This window comes from Epinephelus fuscoguttatus, linkage group LG1 (genome assembly GCF_011397635.1).
Source record: "Epinephelus fuscoguttatus linkage group LG1, E.fuscoguttatus.final_Chr_v1".
In the NCBI taxonomy this organism is placed as follows: Eukaryota; Metazoa; Chordata; class Actinopteri; order Perciformes; family Serranidae; genus Epinephelus; species Epinephelus fuscoguttatus.
The window spans coordinates 42,046,580-42,062,398 of NC_064752.1; the positions used below are offsets into that span (position 1 = coordinate 42,046,580).

General features: G+C 41.2%; 1 protein-coding gene across 2 annotated transcripts in view; it reads left to right on the forward strand.

Moving 5' to 3' along the window:
* Positions 1–15,819, forward strand: part of cntn3b (contactin 3b) — a 159,395-nt gene that overhangs the window by 100,648 nt on the left and 42,928 nt on the right. For both annotated transcript variants that reach the window (XM_049573078.1, XM_049573070.1), the window contains exons 4-5: positions 7,396–7,571; positions 15,427–15,525. In XM_049573078.1, the coding sequence (XP_049429035.1) occupies positions 7,396–7,571; positions 15,427–15,525 (275 nt within the window). The remainder of the gene's footprint in view (positions 1–7,395; positions 7,572–15,426; positions 15,526–15,819) is intronic.

Consider the following 15,819-nt stretch of genomic DNA (forward strand, 5'->3'; position numbering starts at 1 on the left):
ACATGGGGAGAACATGCAAAGTCCACACAGAAGTGGTGGGTTCGAATCCAGAATGCTCTTGCTGTGAGGTGACGGTGCTGTCCGCTGCACCACCGCTGCACCACAGTGCTGCCTAGAAATGTATAATGCCAACATTTATTCTGGCGATGAGGCTGAATATAGACTAAAGAGGATATGATGAAACGAGTAGCCAGGTGGTCATTAGTGTTTATGCTCATAACCCTCACTAGTTGGCTTCATATCGCCTGATTCTGTTTCCAGCACTTCGATGCTGTCCCTCTGCCTCGCCCACTCTGTGACAACATGAATATATGAACGGGAACCCTGACAGTTCTCCCGTTGACAAATAGTCCAGTGTAGCGCCAGAGCACACTCCAGGGCTCAGAGCTGTGCTTTATGAATACACCTGTCACTGTGTTTACTATGAATCTGCTGTAACACAGGATCAAGGGCACAGCAGTGATTGGAAAGGGGGAATAAAAAAGTACTCTAGCTGGTGTCTGCTATCATGTAATGTGACTACAGGCAGATGTATGACTCTACCTTTGTTTACGGGTCGGCTCAGGGTAACAGGAGCATAAATAGAACAGCAAAGGTGTGATTAGAAGATGTTATTCTTTTGTTATGAAATCTGTTGCAGCATAGAGCCAGATAACAGGGCTGAATCTTCAAATTGTTTCAAATCGAATCGATTTTTATCTTTTGGAGGGTCACATGTCCTTTTAGAGGGTGAGAAAATTCTATGACCCTTGGGCTTATGGGATCATTTCAAAACCAATGGGATAAAGAAGAAGAATCCCAGCCTGTGGTTTTCAGTAAAGAATATATATTTTCTAAAAGGTTTTTTGAGTTATTTACTCTGTTGGTGCTTGATGAATATGCTTTTATTGACTTACTTTACTTTAAATAAATGCATCATATATCTAGACTGTAAACTGTAATTGTAAATGGTATTATATCTTCCGGTAAGGGTTTATGACTGTGTGTGTGTTTATGTGTGTGCACACATACTGCATGTCTGTTAATATTTCAGTAATTCCATAGAAGCTGATACACACACACACACATACACACACACACACACACACACATACACACAGATTCACAAACCCACACACACACGGAAACACTCACAGTGATACAGGGTGGTTTTAGGAATATTTATCATGTTACATTTGGCCTGAGAGCCAAATGAACATCAATTTATTAAAAAGCAGCAGCAATAACCTACTAAACATAATTGTAGAGAGTACCCTGGTCAGCAGTTGAATTTCCATTATCAGCTCTAAGCTCTGCGTGTGTGTCACTGTGTGTGTGTGTGTGTGTGTGTGTGTGTGTGTGTGTGCGCGCGCGCTAACAGTACGCAGTCTGTGTGGTCACTGCCGTCTCTGTGGGTGTCTGGCCTGAAGGAAAGCCAGGTGAGCCAGTGCTGCAGTACAATCCCCAGTCTATTTGATGAGGAGACCTCATGCAAAATTGATGTGAACCTCAAGGTCACGGGGAGTTCATTCGGAGCATGCTCAGATCAGCTCGCGCCTGCAGCACACCGCAGCAAATAGGACTGTTCTCCTGGACTCTGTTGGACGCACTGTAAGCTCCGCTCCACCTGATGTGGTGTGAGATTCAGTATGATTCAGTTTGGTCTGTGCTAGCATTAAGACCTCTGCTCTGCCTGTACTGCCTCTCCATTTTACTGATGCAGTTTGTGTTTGAGAGGGAATTATAATGGAGGATACACACACAGCTACAAAGAACTAATACCGCTATGATGGCTTGTGCATTAGCAATGGGCTGGGAACATGTAGAAACCTGCTTTTCAATTATTGTTGTAATTTTGTAAGTTAAATATCCTCTGTCCCAATGAGCAGGGTATTGTGATAACTTGTGACCCCTTAAAATAAATCAGTGTCTACTTGTATGGTGGTTGGTAAACATTAAGAAGAGAAAAAGTTCACCCACTGGTTTGTTGACTCCTGTTTTGAAGCCTCAAGTTTGGTATTTTGGCCGTTGCCATCTTGGATTTTTGGAGCCAGAATTGACAATTTTTCAATGAGAGGGTGGAGCTCTCTGGGAGCAATGGGTGGATCTGAGAGCCCAAGGACACTATCCATAGACAGCCTGTCATGACGTTAAGACTCTCCCGTACAGTTTGCCTGAAGGGGGAATTAGCTATAGAGTTCAAAACATTTTTTTTATTAGGCTGTAAACACGTTTATTTCAGCTGTAAAACTGGCATTTTATCAAGGGTGTAGATGGAATATTGACTCACTGGTGGAGTCAGCCTCAAGTGGCCTTTAGAGGAACTGCAGTTTTTTTGGCACTTCAGCGTTGGTGTAATTTTTCCCTAGCTCCCTTGCCCTGCTTTGCTGTAAGTCATTAATAAATACAACATTTCAGTTGCCAAGTTGTGAAAAATTCTTCATTTTAAACCTTATTTCATCAGTGACCTCCAAATAAATATATTAATGACTTAAAAAGACATTTACAACTGCTGATAAGATCTTTGCAGGAAACCTTAATAAACAACTTTATACACCATTTACAACTGAGACTGTGTTACGTTCGAGCGACACAATAGGTTGTTTGTACAAGCAGCTTATTACATTCCATAATTATGTGTGTTGTTAGGTGGTGACCTCTATTGGCAAAAGTAATTAGAAGTAATTATTAGAGTAATAAGAAAGATGGAATTCATGTGACGTAGTTTAAAGAACCGCAAGGTCTGCAAAGGGACAATGTCTTCGCAATACGTGAATGGGTCTGGACACGGAGTGTACATTTCCTCTATTCCCGAGGGGCACTCTCAACGGCTGTCACTCAAAGTGCCCTTCACGCAATTGGAAAGACGGAAAACCAGTCAGAGTAAACGAAACGTGCGACGTAGGCTAGCGCCACTGTAAACGGACCAGCAAGCTGCAGCAGCGATGAGCTGTGATGATGTCTGGGAAAGAGTGTTGCCATCTTTGCAGATTTCCTCCTCACTGTGGACTCCGAGTTGCATGGCTGTGATTCCCAGCTTGGTTGCTTCCCTGACCTGCTCCTCCATGAGAGCAACTAGCGGAGAGACAACAATAGCCACTGGGTTTTCACTGAGTCCCATCTTTTTCCCGATCAACGGAGCCAGTTGGTAAATTAAACTTTTACCAAACCCCGTAGGAAGGACGGCAAACACATCCTTTTTTTCAATAAAAGCTTTCAGTGCAGCCGTTTGCTCTGCAGTTCGTTCAACACATTTACCATAGCAGTTTCAAAATCAGTAGCCATGTTGGTTGTTTACGAAATGCATTCACTCCGGTCCTTGTCCCTTCTATTCTGATGACGTGCCCAGCCCAAAGTAATAAACGGTTGTGACTGGCCCGGTAAGCTTTAACTGATGCCAGAATGCGCCTTAATGATTGCATGGCCAGACTGATCTGCGGAGCGAAATAGAATATGAGCTTGCAAGATCAGGATGGTTTCACCAGGCTAGTCTTGGTGTACAGATGGATAAAAATATGCAGAACTTTATTCCTGGAAGCTGCTGTTGGTGTCTCATGTGAAACCAAAAGTCCATGTTTTGTCAGTGTCACGTTGTCACATAACGTCATGACCCCACGTAACGCCATGTCATTACGTAATGTAATGACATTACGTAATTACGTAACGTCACATCCTAATATAACATTGTCACACCCATCGTCATGTCACATCCAATAAAAATTCTTTTCCTCAACCTAACCCAACCCAGTGAGGTGAATGAATGTGGTGGTATGGGTTGGTAGATTTTTTGTTATAATTGTAGACTTAATGGTTTATTACCATTAATTAATGACTCATTAACCTTTATAGTTACAGAAGGCTTAGCAATATTTGCTATTGGCTTATTAAGAGAAAGTGGCAAATTTGAACACCCTTTGGTATGAATAGATTAGTCTTAGATGTGTTGTGCTGATGTTTCCTCACATCACACCTTGGTGTGAAGGCATTTTTTCACTTGCTTCTCACTGTCAACATGTAAGAAATTGCGAGCGCAAGCTATTTTGTTCACAACTTGCTAGTAATGACAAAGAGGTGACAAAGCAGCTATTAAAATGTCAGTATTATCCTTTAAATAGTTCAATTATCTATGAGGCCACCCACTCTACCCTCTTTTTACTTAAGCTGATCTTTCCGTACACCTTTAAATCACGTCTACCTTTCCTGGGCTCATGAAAAAGGCTAACAAGGTTCCCCATGTCTTCTAATAGTCGAGCCTGTCTCAGGTGTTTCTGCAGCAAGAGTAGGTAGGTGGCTCACTGATTGTGCCTGTGGTGCAGAAACACCATCACACCTGACCAGCTGTCTGCTCCAAGGGTGTGTGATCTGTCCAGGCTGCCCACCTTCCTCTCCCATTAAGTTCAATCATGCTGGGTGGCTGCAAGTCTAACTAGCTTCTCATCCTTTTCCATTTAACCTCCTCCCCTCTTGCACATACAATAATCCTCCCTTTGGCACAAACAGGGAAGGGAAAGGACAATGGAGAATTCAAATGGAGAAATACACGGACTTCATCCAAAAAATATAACCGTAAAGCGTGTGTTGATATGGGAGTGTGTGTTTTCATATATATTCTTAGATACATAAGCTTTGCCATGACAAGTATTGTATATTTAAAAGTAATATCATTGTTGGAACAGTGACAAAATCAGTCAGATTAAGTGACTGGCACAGACTGTTAGATGAATAATGCAAGCTACAAGATGAAAGACAGCTTCGTCTTTTGTAGTCTGTCAGGCAAGAGACTGTGGAGAGCCATGACTGGCTCTAAGACTGCATGAAGCATCATTCTAACAGCCTGTTAGTTTGCCTTGGAGGAAAAAAAAACAAGATATTGATTTTTTTTTCTCTTTATCATTGGAATTGTCATTTCAAATTCCTGTCACAAAGGCAGATTTACACTCGGCATTCCAATAATTCTGTGTTTCTCATATTTCTATATGGAAGAGTAATTTTTCATCTGTGTTAATGTTCTGAGATAGAGGCCTGTTACCCTCGGTCCTCTTATAGGTATTACGTATATACATCTCCTTCATGTACGTGGCTGTCAGGCAGAAAGACTGTAGATTTCAGTAAATAACATACAAAGTGTTTTTATTGTTCACCGAGAACATTATTCAGTGGTTTGCCTCTGTTGGTAGAGTGATTAATAGCTGTCACTTCCTGAACTGAGCTTGCATGACAAAGTATCTCGTGACCTTTCTTTGCAGGAAATGGTCTGTAGACAATGCAATATGAAGGTGTCAGAAAGCAATAAGTCAGAAACACAAAAGCACAAACACGAACTAATTAGAAAGCACTCAGAGAGCGCATAACTCTGCCAGGGCTGCACAGTCCTTTAGATTTGTAATTTTAATGACACAAAATGTTAAGGCGTTTTTAATATGCATCTGGATTCAAGTCTGCGTCAAAATGCACATAAAGATACACAATGATGGGATGCTTTTGCCATATTCTTTTCTTTATTTTTTTATGTAATTCCTCAGTTTCAGAAAGTGTTATAATATTGTATCAATATCATGATATCAGACTAGATATCGTCTTATAATTTGGATAGTGTCACATGGTAAGTGTTGTCTTTTCCTGGTTTTAAAGGCTGCATTACAGTAAAGGGGTGTAAAGTGAACTGACCAGACTGTTCTAGCAGTTCTTTTATTTGCCTTTACCCACTTTATCGTGTCATTGTATCCACATCACTGATGACTGTTTGTCAAAAAAAGTCATTGTGTAAGTATTTTTTGAAAGCGCCTTTAGTCAACCCTACAATATCATTGCAATACAGATGGTCAAAAAATACTGTGATATTTGATTTTCTGCATATCACCCAGGCCCAGCAAGAAAAATCAACCCAGTTGCCAAAATTAACCGTTGGCATTGTACCTTTCTGCAAACCACAGATATGTAATATTTGCAAGTTATTTTGCAGATATGTTGAACGCTGTGGTTAACGTATGGTTAGGTTCTATATTAATATTAAGCATCAATAATAATCCAATAGTGTAATATATGATGATGTAACACTGACAGAGCCCATTTTGACTCCATAGCTAGTACCTTTACTTCTATACTTTGAATAAAATTTTCGATAATACTGCAGTACTTTATTGTAAAATTGCTACTTTTACTTGAGAAGAAGATTGTATTACTCCCTCTCTGTATTAGCATGCTAACTTGTGCTAATTATCACTGAATACAAAATATGGCTGAGGCTCATGGAAACATCTTAGGTTTCGCACGTATTTCATAAACCAAAGTACTGGACAAAGTGAAATTTTGACCTGAAAAGTCAGGGGACCGCCAAAGTTATTACAGTTCATCCTAAAGTGATGAATTTGTGTTTCAAACTTTAGCGCAGTTCATCCAATAGTTGTGAAGAGATTACACTGAAAACCACAAATGTAAACCTCATGGTGGTGAAGGAAAAGTCAAGGATCACCAAAGTCAGTAGGATAAATCTAAGGAACTATCAGTCCATCCTTTTGATGTTTCGATTTGACCGGATAAGTGAAAAAGTTGACTTCTTGTTGTGGTGCCAGTTAAAAAGTCGGAGAATAACCAAAGTCATTGTGATTTATCATTAATATTTACCAAATTTTGATGCAATCCATCCAACAGTAGTTGAGATATTTCACTCTAAACCACAAATGCCAACCCCATGGTGGTGCAGGAAAAGTAAGGGATCACCAAAGTCATTAGGATACATCCTCTGGAGAACATGATGTCTGTACAGAGTTTTATGATAATCAATCCAATAGTTGTTGAGATATTTCAGTCAAAGACCAACAGATTGACACTGTGATGTCTCCAGCAGGGCTAAAATGAGCAAACAGTTCTCAAAATGCTCCCTCTCACTATTCTTATAAATATAATGTATTCCTTAACTGCACCAAAACACGTGTTTCTCAACCCATGGCCTGAATTTCCACCAAATGTCGATGGAATCTGTTGATGTATTTTAGATATTCTCCTAGGAGACTTACAATCTGAACCAAAAACATAACATCTTTAGTGGAAGTAATTAAAAGTAAGATGAAATAAAACCCACTTCACCATGCAAGTGGGAAGAAAATCAATAAAAACACCAGATTTGCACAAATTTGGAATCTTGCCTGCATTATAGAAAACAAAATACTTGAATGAAGTCAAACTGTTGAAAACTAGAACCTATAACTGTCCTCAGTGTCAAGAAAGGTGTACTTTATTCCAAACTTGCTATAAGGGACATTCAGCGTTCTCTGTTAACGATACAGAATCCTACTCTTATTACTCACCTTTTATCTTCTCAGCATGATGCGACCGATCAAATCGATCTCTGTGATAAACACTGTGAGCGTGCATCTCCAGGGGGCTCAGCCACTGATTGTGTTTGCGTTTTTCCAGATGGTCACTAAACGGAACACTCATTGATCTGGGGAATGACTACCGGCGTCACATGTCTGGGGGCAGCCTGATCATTAGCAACCTGGACAAGGACCAAGACACAGGGGTGTACCAGTGCACGGCCTTCAACACGTGGGGGTCCATCCTCAGCCGCAGAGCCAGCCTGCACTTTGCATGTAAGTGATCCTACAAATGTTATCACGTTCCTGGCATCACTCTTACGTACTTATGACATTCTGGTGTCTCTTTGTATCTGCTGTATATCAGTCTGACATGTGTGTAATATGGTTGTTGTGGCCCAGGCCTCCTTTTTTTCATTCACCATTCCGATTTCTCATTTAGATTGCCTGAGAATAGATTTTCGAGAGGGGAAATGGTAATCGAATGAAATGTCAGATGCAACAAACACAGTGGGTGAGGCAGCTTCTGACTGCCTCTGAACTCCATTGATTCTCATTAGTGGTTCCAGCTATGACAGCATCTATGCTCAGTCCGAATTGACTCATATTTTGCCAAGTGATACACCAGCCCCTGTGATCCACACTTTAAAGGAGACAAACACAAATGATGCTTAAGAAGTATTTGTGTCTTTGTAATCACCAGCCACTTCTTTATTCATAACATATACAGCAGATTGCGTGTGGATGAGACAGCGGCAGGCTGTGTGCCACTCTGTCAGCCGACTGCTAGAAAGACAAAAGGCCAGGTTGGAAAGTGATGCTGTGGAGTGGGGTCCTATCTTCCAGACAGGCACTGTAGAGGCACCTCTCCTCTCTTGATCAAGCCTGCTGACTATTGATCATGTCCCAAGGATAGAGAGCATTTCACTTCCTCTCAGGAGATGGACTGCCATTATCCCTATAGCCAGTAATGAATCTCACTTGCGGGGACCGGGTGAAGAGCAGAGCTGCTTGACATTTATTGTCTTGCCTAATGCACAGTGAGGGAGGTCTAGGAGATCAGCACGGCTGATACTCTGCTTTTCCATGTAATGAGGCCACTGCCCTAAGATAGAAATGTCATGCCTTCTTTGCTGTTTTGCTTGCCTTCAAAATTCAGCTTCAACCACTAGAAGCTCACATGTCCTCCTATGGCCCACATTTCTCACAATATAAACAACTGAAATAATGCATAGAATGAAACACGACTGCAATTAACATATACACTGTATTACTGATAGCTCATCTTTGTCATACAGCCTTGAAGAGAAATCTAGTTTCGTACAAGCTGGGTCTTATTTACATAGTTTTGGCATTGTCACTGGTTATGTTGAAATTGTACTCATTGAGTTAATGCTGAGATCTGGGAATGTGGCAATATTGGCCCACAGCAAATGCACATTAATGTTTCTCCACTGGCCTTGCCTTTAGGTCCCACTCAGCCAAGACTTTACATTGGGATAACTTCAAGCATATAAACATATCTGTTCTCATCTCTGGGAAAGTTTTGCAAATATAAACCTTTCATGATTAAAAAGACTTGTAAAACAAAGATTAAAGATTGACATTGTTTGTGGTTGGAGGTGTTCTGTCAACATCTTGTCTTATAATGGTGATTAACATGGAAATATGCTTTTTTGGGCCACAGGGAAGTTTTTCATGCAGTGTCACAATTTGCCAGGCTAAGTTTCCATGCAATATCTAGGTCTCATAACGTGGAGATGAAACACTGAACAGTATGACTGTGGTGTAGGAATAGGAAACAAAACTGGCTACAGCAACAACAGCAGTGTTCTTCAGACTAGTTAGGTGTTGATACAATGGGGTTTGAAAGATTTGATGAGATACAAAGAACCTCGGACAAAGTCAAAAACCCAATAGCCTATGCTTTTTTAGCCAAAAAGACCAAATAAAGTGGTAAGACCTGTTCCCGTGGAGTTGAATGACAGCAGTGAAAATGAAACAGTGCGTGACTTTGAGTTTCAGTACAGTGGGTGGTGCATGACTAACATTGCAGTTAACAAAAGATTGGGAGATGCTTATAAAATTACGTTACCATTATTGTGTAGTGGCTAACATGACAAGCTTAACCCAGCAGTCACATCCACAAACCACCTTATATTATGATAGACATCACCCCCACACCCATCTAGAAGCTGAGTGAAATGTAGGCATTCTCTGCATCACGAAGCATTGGTAAATAGTATGACTCACCATCAGAAGAACTGTCAGGGTTGAGCGCCACTCTAACTTGTCTCATTTCCCTGTGTGTGTGTGTGTATGTGTTGGGTTAGATAGCCGGTGGTGCCAGTTTGGTTTGAGTTTGTGCGCACATCCTCCTCTCTGTGTACATAATAGAGTGTTATCCTTGATGTGGAGACACCACCAAAATCTTGCGAGTTGTTCGGTTCAGTTGTACAATTTTGGAAACAAAGAGCTTACTCCTCAGTGACCGCCTATAACGCTTTATTGAGTTTAGTCCTCACCGCTTTCAGAATGGCTCCACTTCCAGATTTACATATCCATTTCAGTAATACCAAATTCCAATTCTCCCATCAAAACAGTAAGTAAGGTTGACCTCATAAACTGTATAGAAGAATAAAATAATGGACATGGCTACTGTCACCCACTAAATCCTTGAGTTTGTCAATTTGGTCAATGCCATCTAGGATGTTTGAAGCTAGAAGTGACTATAATTGACCTATGGCTAAGCCACACCCCCCTCGACTTACTCGGATAAACTATCAAAATTCAGTGATGCTATTGGGCGCTATGGCAGGTATCACAATACACGGCATTTCGCAGGAGGTGACTGATGATTTTGGGGACATAACGATCAGATGTCATTGAGAAGGGGAACTGCCCATTGGTCCGACAGCCCATTGGTCCGATAACCCATTGTTCCCACCATATTAAACCCATTGTTCCAAAGTCCCGTTGTTCCGAAATCATCATGATGCCCTGTGGTTAAGGTCTGGTTAAGTTTAGGCACAAAAACCACTTGGTTAGGGTCAGGAAAAGATCATGGTGTGCGTTAAAATGAAAAAGAAAGTGACAAACACATAAGCCGTGAGCCTGCTTCGCCTCAAGCCTTTCCCAGCTGACCCAGAGTCGGCCGCGTTGCACCACCAAGGTAGAAACACGCCCGCCGGGAGCCATTCAGTACCATGGACCGTCGGACTAATGGGATGTTGGACCAATGGGCTGTCGGACCAATGACATTGACCCATTGAGAAGTAACCAAAAGGGCCTAAACTACGCATTGGAGGGATATAATAATCTAGGGTGACCATATTTTGATTTCCAAAAAAGAGGACACTCGGCCCGGCCACAAGATAGTCTACTTAAATGATACTCGCAGTTTACTCAAAGATGCCTTATAATTTTAATATATTTGAAGTTTATATGTATGAATAGAAAATTCAGTTATATTACAAAATAATATCAAAGACAGAAATTCAGATAGGCCCCTATAGATAGGGGACACATACACACACTAGAGTGTGGCTACCCGATCCAAGCCCGATGGGTCCCAACGGTAGGCCTACCCGACGGGTCGGGCCGGGTTCAGTCAAAAATGTATAAATTGTATTCGGGCTCGGGCCGGATTCGGTCAGCTTTCAGTGAAAATGTAGTGTAAATAAAATCCTATTGTCTGTCCTGTTTATTGCTTGGGCACTGTTATTTACGTGACAACACCTGAACATAAGAAAAAAGATAATAACACGCACATCCCAAATAAATATTGAAAGGGTGCTGGATCATAAACTTCTAAAATGTATCAAAAAAGGAAAACATGATCCGCACACCAATAGAGCTCCCATTAATCCATTTAATTTTCTGTCAAGTGATGTTTCGAGCAATGCAGGCTCTTCCTCAGACTTGTAATAGGATAAAAACAGAAACACCATCTTTAAATACCCACCGTAATCAGTGAGATGAATCACAGCTGTGTGCAAACCAGACATATAAAGAAATGAAATAATGCAGACAAAGATGTATTAATATAAATACAGTAGTCCAGCATAAACATGAAGAGTGACCTTAAGTATAGCCTACACATATCTAGAGTAAATTAATGAATGATAAATTAATGAAGCTAAGCTCCAGAAGTTAACGCTTAACTAGAGCCCTTTGGACAACAGCTAACAATGATGTACGATCACCAAAGTACAAAACTAGAACAAAACAGGCTAATGAACTCCTAGCAAACAAGGTGACTTGATGAACAACGCAGCTAGGAGCTAACGTTAGGCTAACTTTAGCTAACGTTAGCTAGAGATGTTAAAGATAACTTTATATTTCTTTCCAGCAAAGTGACAATATGTTGCCTCAAACATGATGTTGTCTTACCTTAGAACAGATGTAGACAACCTTGTTAACCTTATTCACATTGAGCTGATGTTGTGGTCTACCTATTGCACAACTTTATCCAAAGGAAACACTTTTCTCAGTTGAGATGTGGTTAAGGAAATGGTAAAAAATACACCCTGTCGCCCAGCCTCTCAGGATACCTTGTGTCGGAGTTGCATGTACCCCATGCACACCGTTTGACCATTTTTAAACTTCAAAGCTCATAAAACTGAATGAAACTGACTTTCTGTAATGCATTTCAATGAATGTCCAGGCAGAGAATGTCCGAGTGTATGGGAATGGCTATACACACTGATTGGCTCATCGCGTTTGAGGGCGGGACTTAACCATAAGGGACCAGAGGGTGGAGCTAACCCTAATGCTAGCTGCTAGATTGGTTAGCATGGTGCAATACCGGCTATGGTTAACTATGCTAATGCTAATGCTTGCTAGCAAAAAATAGGCTTAAAACTATTAACACAAAAAGTAATTAACAGAAAAATTTAATATATGATTCCTTAGTGGGTCTTTTAGTACAACAAAATGCTGAAAAAGACTTTTTTAGGTCAGCATAATGTTAGAATTTTACCATGGGGATCTACATGGATTGACTCTATTTTGCAGCCAGCCTCAAGAGGCCATCTGAGGAACTGCAGTTTTTGGCACTTCTGCAATTGCTTTATTTTTATTCCCACTCGATTGACTTGCACTTGGCAATGCAACACATGACCCACCCACTGGGCTCTACTGTCGAAAAGTGGCTTCCTGTACTTTCATGCACCACTGTACTCAAAATATCTCATACACTGGCCTTAGAAACATATTTTAAGAGAACAAAACAGTAACCAAAGCATAAAATGTATCACAGTACCAAGTACACCAAGCCTACCTCAACAACTCCTACTGGTGAACAACAGAGACAAACCATCCCCATGCCCTCACTAAATAGCTTGTTGAAAGATGGCTGCCCCCCACTGGTGAAAAAGTGAAACACCATCTATAGTTTTTTGCTGTTGTTGTTTTTAGCAAATCTAGGTGGATCAAGTTTAATTACAGTGTCCCATCTTGCCTAAGGTAAAAACCAAAGAAAACACAGTCATATTATTCAGTGTTTCACCTCCTGGTTTAATCTCAATCTACTGCATTTACCATAGTTTTGTGTGTGCACAGTGTGCCAATGTACATTTTGGGTGCATATGTTTTTGGGTTTACCTCCAAATTAATGGGTTGAAAGCTGCACTAATCAATTTTGTTCTGTTAACAATGGGTCAAATGGCTGTGTACTGTGTGAAATGTGTCCCTCATAGTGACAATGCCGCAGAAAATTACACATCAACTCAGCTCAATAGAGCCCTTTAGCGTCTTTTAGCTCACCGCTTGGCTTGGTTTTATGGCTCTCAACTGTTCTGTTTGGTTCAGTCCCAGCGCTCTAATCAGTGTCATCTCCAGCCCCAGCTGGCAGCTGTGTTTAGTAATGATAAACCCACTGTACAATACCTGCATCAGCACCAACCAACAGACAGGCACAGTTAGTCGCTGGCTGATATACATACTTGAACATTTTGAGGGCCACAGAGCCAGATATTTCCTTGAAGAGTAGGTGGAGACCAAAAACAGAGCTGAAAGAGAGTGACTATTGGACCTGCATTTGTTGGGTGGTTAGAAACACAACTCCAAGTGAATGATAATGTTGCTACGGTTACTGCTGGATGTGTAAATAAGCAAACACCATCTCACCATAATAAACACCATATCAGCTTTTCAAGGTGATAATATGCCTGTGTTGTCTTAACAGCTTGCTCTACTACTCATTACTGGCCAAAGAATAAATAAATGAATACTGCTTGAAATAGCCTGGCTTGTTTACAACCTGCCTGGTCGTCTGACTGCTCACTTCTTGCCCTTGTCGAATTTTGTTGTAATGATGTCAGCCTGTGCCCACTTTTCAGCAATTACTTTATACAGTGTTATCAGAAGTGATAGAGAAAAACTTGAAAAAAAGACCCAAGTTGTACTAATGTGTTTTTATGCCCTGGCTGCAGGCATTATGTTTTCAGGTTTTTCATCAGGCCATCCATCCATCCCTCCATCCTACACACAATATCTCAAGAACGCCTTAAGGGAATTTTTCAATATCACACAACTGTCCACTTGGACTCAACAGTGAACTGGTTAAAATTTAATGGTCAAAGGTCAAGGTCACTGTGACCTCATCCGCTCATTCTTATGCATTTTGTTGCAGTAAAAGTAAATTTGCCCAAGAACACTGTTGGACACAATATATATATATAATGGAGAATGTCTATACAGTGGCTCCATTGCCCAGACCAATCATCTTTGAGCTGTAATGGTTGCTCTCTCTAATCTCTGGGCCAGCCATTCTTTTATGGCGGAGACTGATTCTGCTTACAATGGAATCACTGCAGCTACAGTGAGTTTGGCCTCTAGCTCTCAGAGTTACAGTGTGTGGTCAGTTCACTCCAGTGAAGCCCATTATTCTTCTGCTCAGAGGCCAGAGAAGACAGAAGTGTATCCCCTCCAGCACTGAGCCCAGCTCCCATCTCTGCCCTCCTCTGTGCCGTTTTGCATGATCTTGGTGAAGCAGTCCTCCTATCCTCATCCACTATGTAATCATTAGTTTCTCTTTGATCCACCTTATGCTGTTTCCAAAAGCGTTGCTGTTAGAACTATCAACTGCTTATATGACGGTGCGTTTTCAATCAGTTGTGTATATAAATGTCGATCCAGAATCTTAAATGTCTTCAGGAGATGCACTTTGTATTTGCTTAGGTAGCCTGGTGAGATCAGAAGGACATTGCCTCTGTCTGTATTTCAAGTCAGCCATCTCCTCCTGTGGCCTCCTTGGTGTCCTGCCGTGACTTGGCTCTGTTTGATTCCACTGCGGTCATCAGAGAGCTGCTCATTAATCTTACCAACACTCTGTCCCACTTCTCTCCATAATCTTCCTTCTCCTAATTTCCCTTATCGGTCACACTGACTTTCTTTTGTTTGTGTTTGGAAGGCTTACTCTAGGCTGTTAGCCAGAGGGTGCAGACAGAGTACAGAGCGGACTGCGGCAGCTTCCCTCCATCAGTCATGAAGCCAGGGGTGGTTTATCATCCCAGGTTTAGGTTTTGTCTGCCAGCAAGTGCTCATTCATTTGCAAGGGATAGATTGTGCTGAGAGTATTGATGGGGAAGCTAATGCTTTTAAGTGCAAGATTACACCACATTTAATAATGATGTTACTTATTGCTGCTGGCACTGCAAACTGTCATTTGTCATGCACACTCCCCAGTGTTTGCTCAAGTCCACGCGCAATGTTTCCTCCCCCCCCGCTCATTTCATCCCATTTCAGCCTAATCTCTTCCCTGTGCTAAAGTGGAGTGTTGCAGGGTAAACATCACCAAGTCAGGTCCATCTATTTCATCAGCACCCCAGATGCCTTTGAAAGTGTCGGAGGCTGTCAGGAGGTGTCCCAGGGCAATCAATGATGCCCTATTAAAGTCCCAGTGCTCAAAACATAGCATCAAAAACATGCTTCAGTGAATCAGTGAAGGGAGGCTGGAAAAAGTTATGTCTTATATTTTCAGAACTACCGCTTTTAAAGAAAACTTGAGAACATATAGACTATATAAAACAAACTTGTGCCTGACTGATATTCAGCTCCATGCTCTTGATGATTTTCCTTTTTTTTGGGCTGCAGTCTAATTTGATTTCGATTTTATTTGACTCATCAGATCTTGATAACTTCAAAACTCAAACGGTGAGGAGTGCTGTCAACGTCCGTGAGGGCCAAGGAGTGGTTCTGTTATGTGGACCACCTGCACATTCTGGAGGTAAGTTTGCTCTGTCTGGGTATGCCGCTTTTATGCTTCTCATTAAACATGACTCATAACGAGTATATAAATTGTTTCACATGGCGACCTTTGATAAAGTATTACTCCTAACTTAATCTGATTTTACACTCATTTATGTGTACACATGCTCTTAATAATTATCCTCTTGTGTATTTCCTAATTGAATACTACTACCAAGCAAATCCCCATCTGTGTGTTTCTTTTCTTATATTTTTCCTATTACAGAAGTGTGTTACTGAAATCAGTCTTAAAGGGCCAGTGTGTAAAATGGGT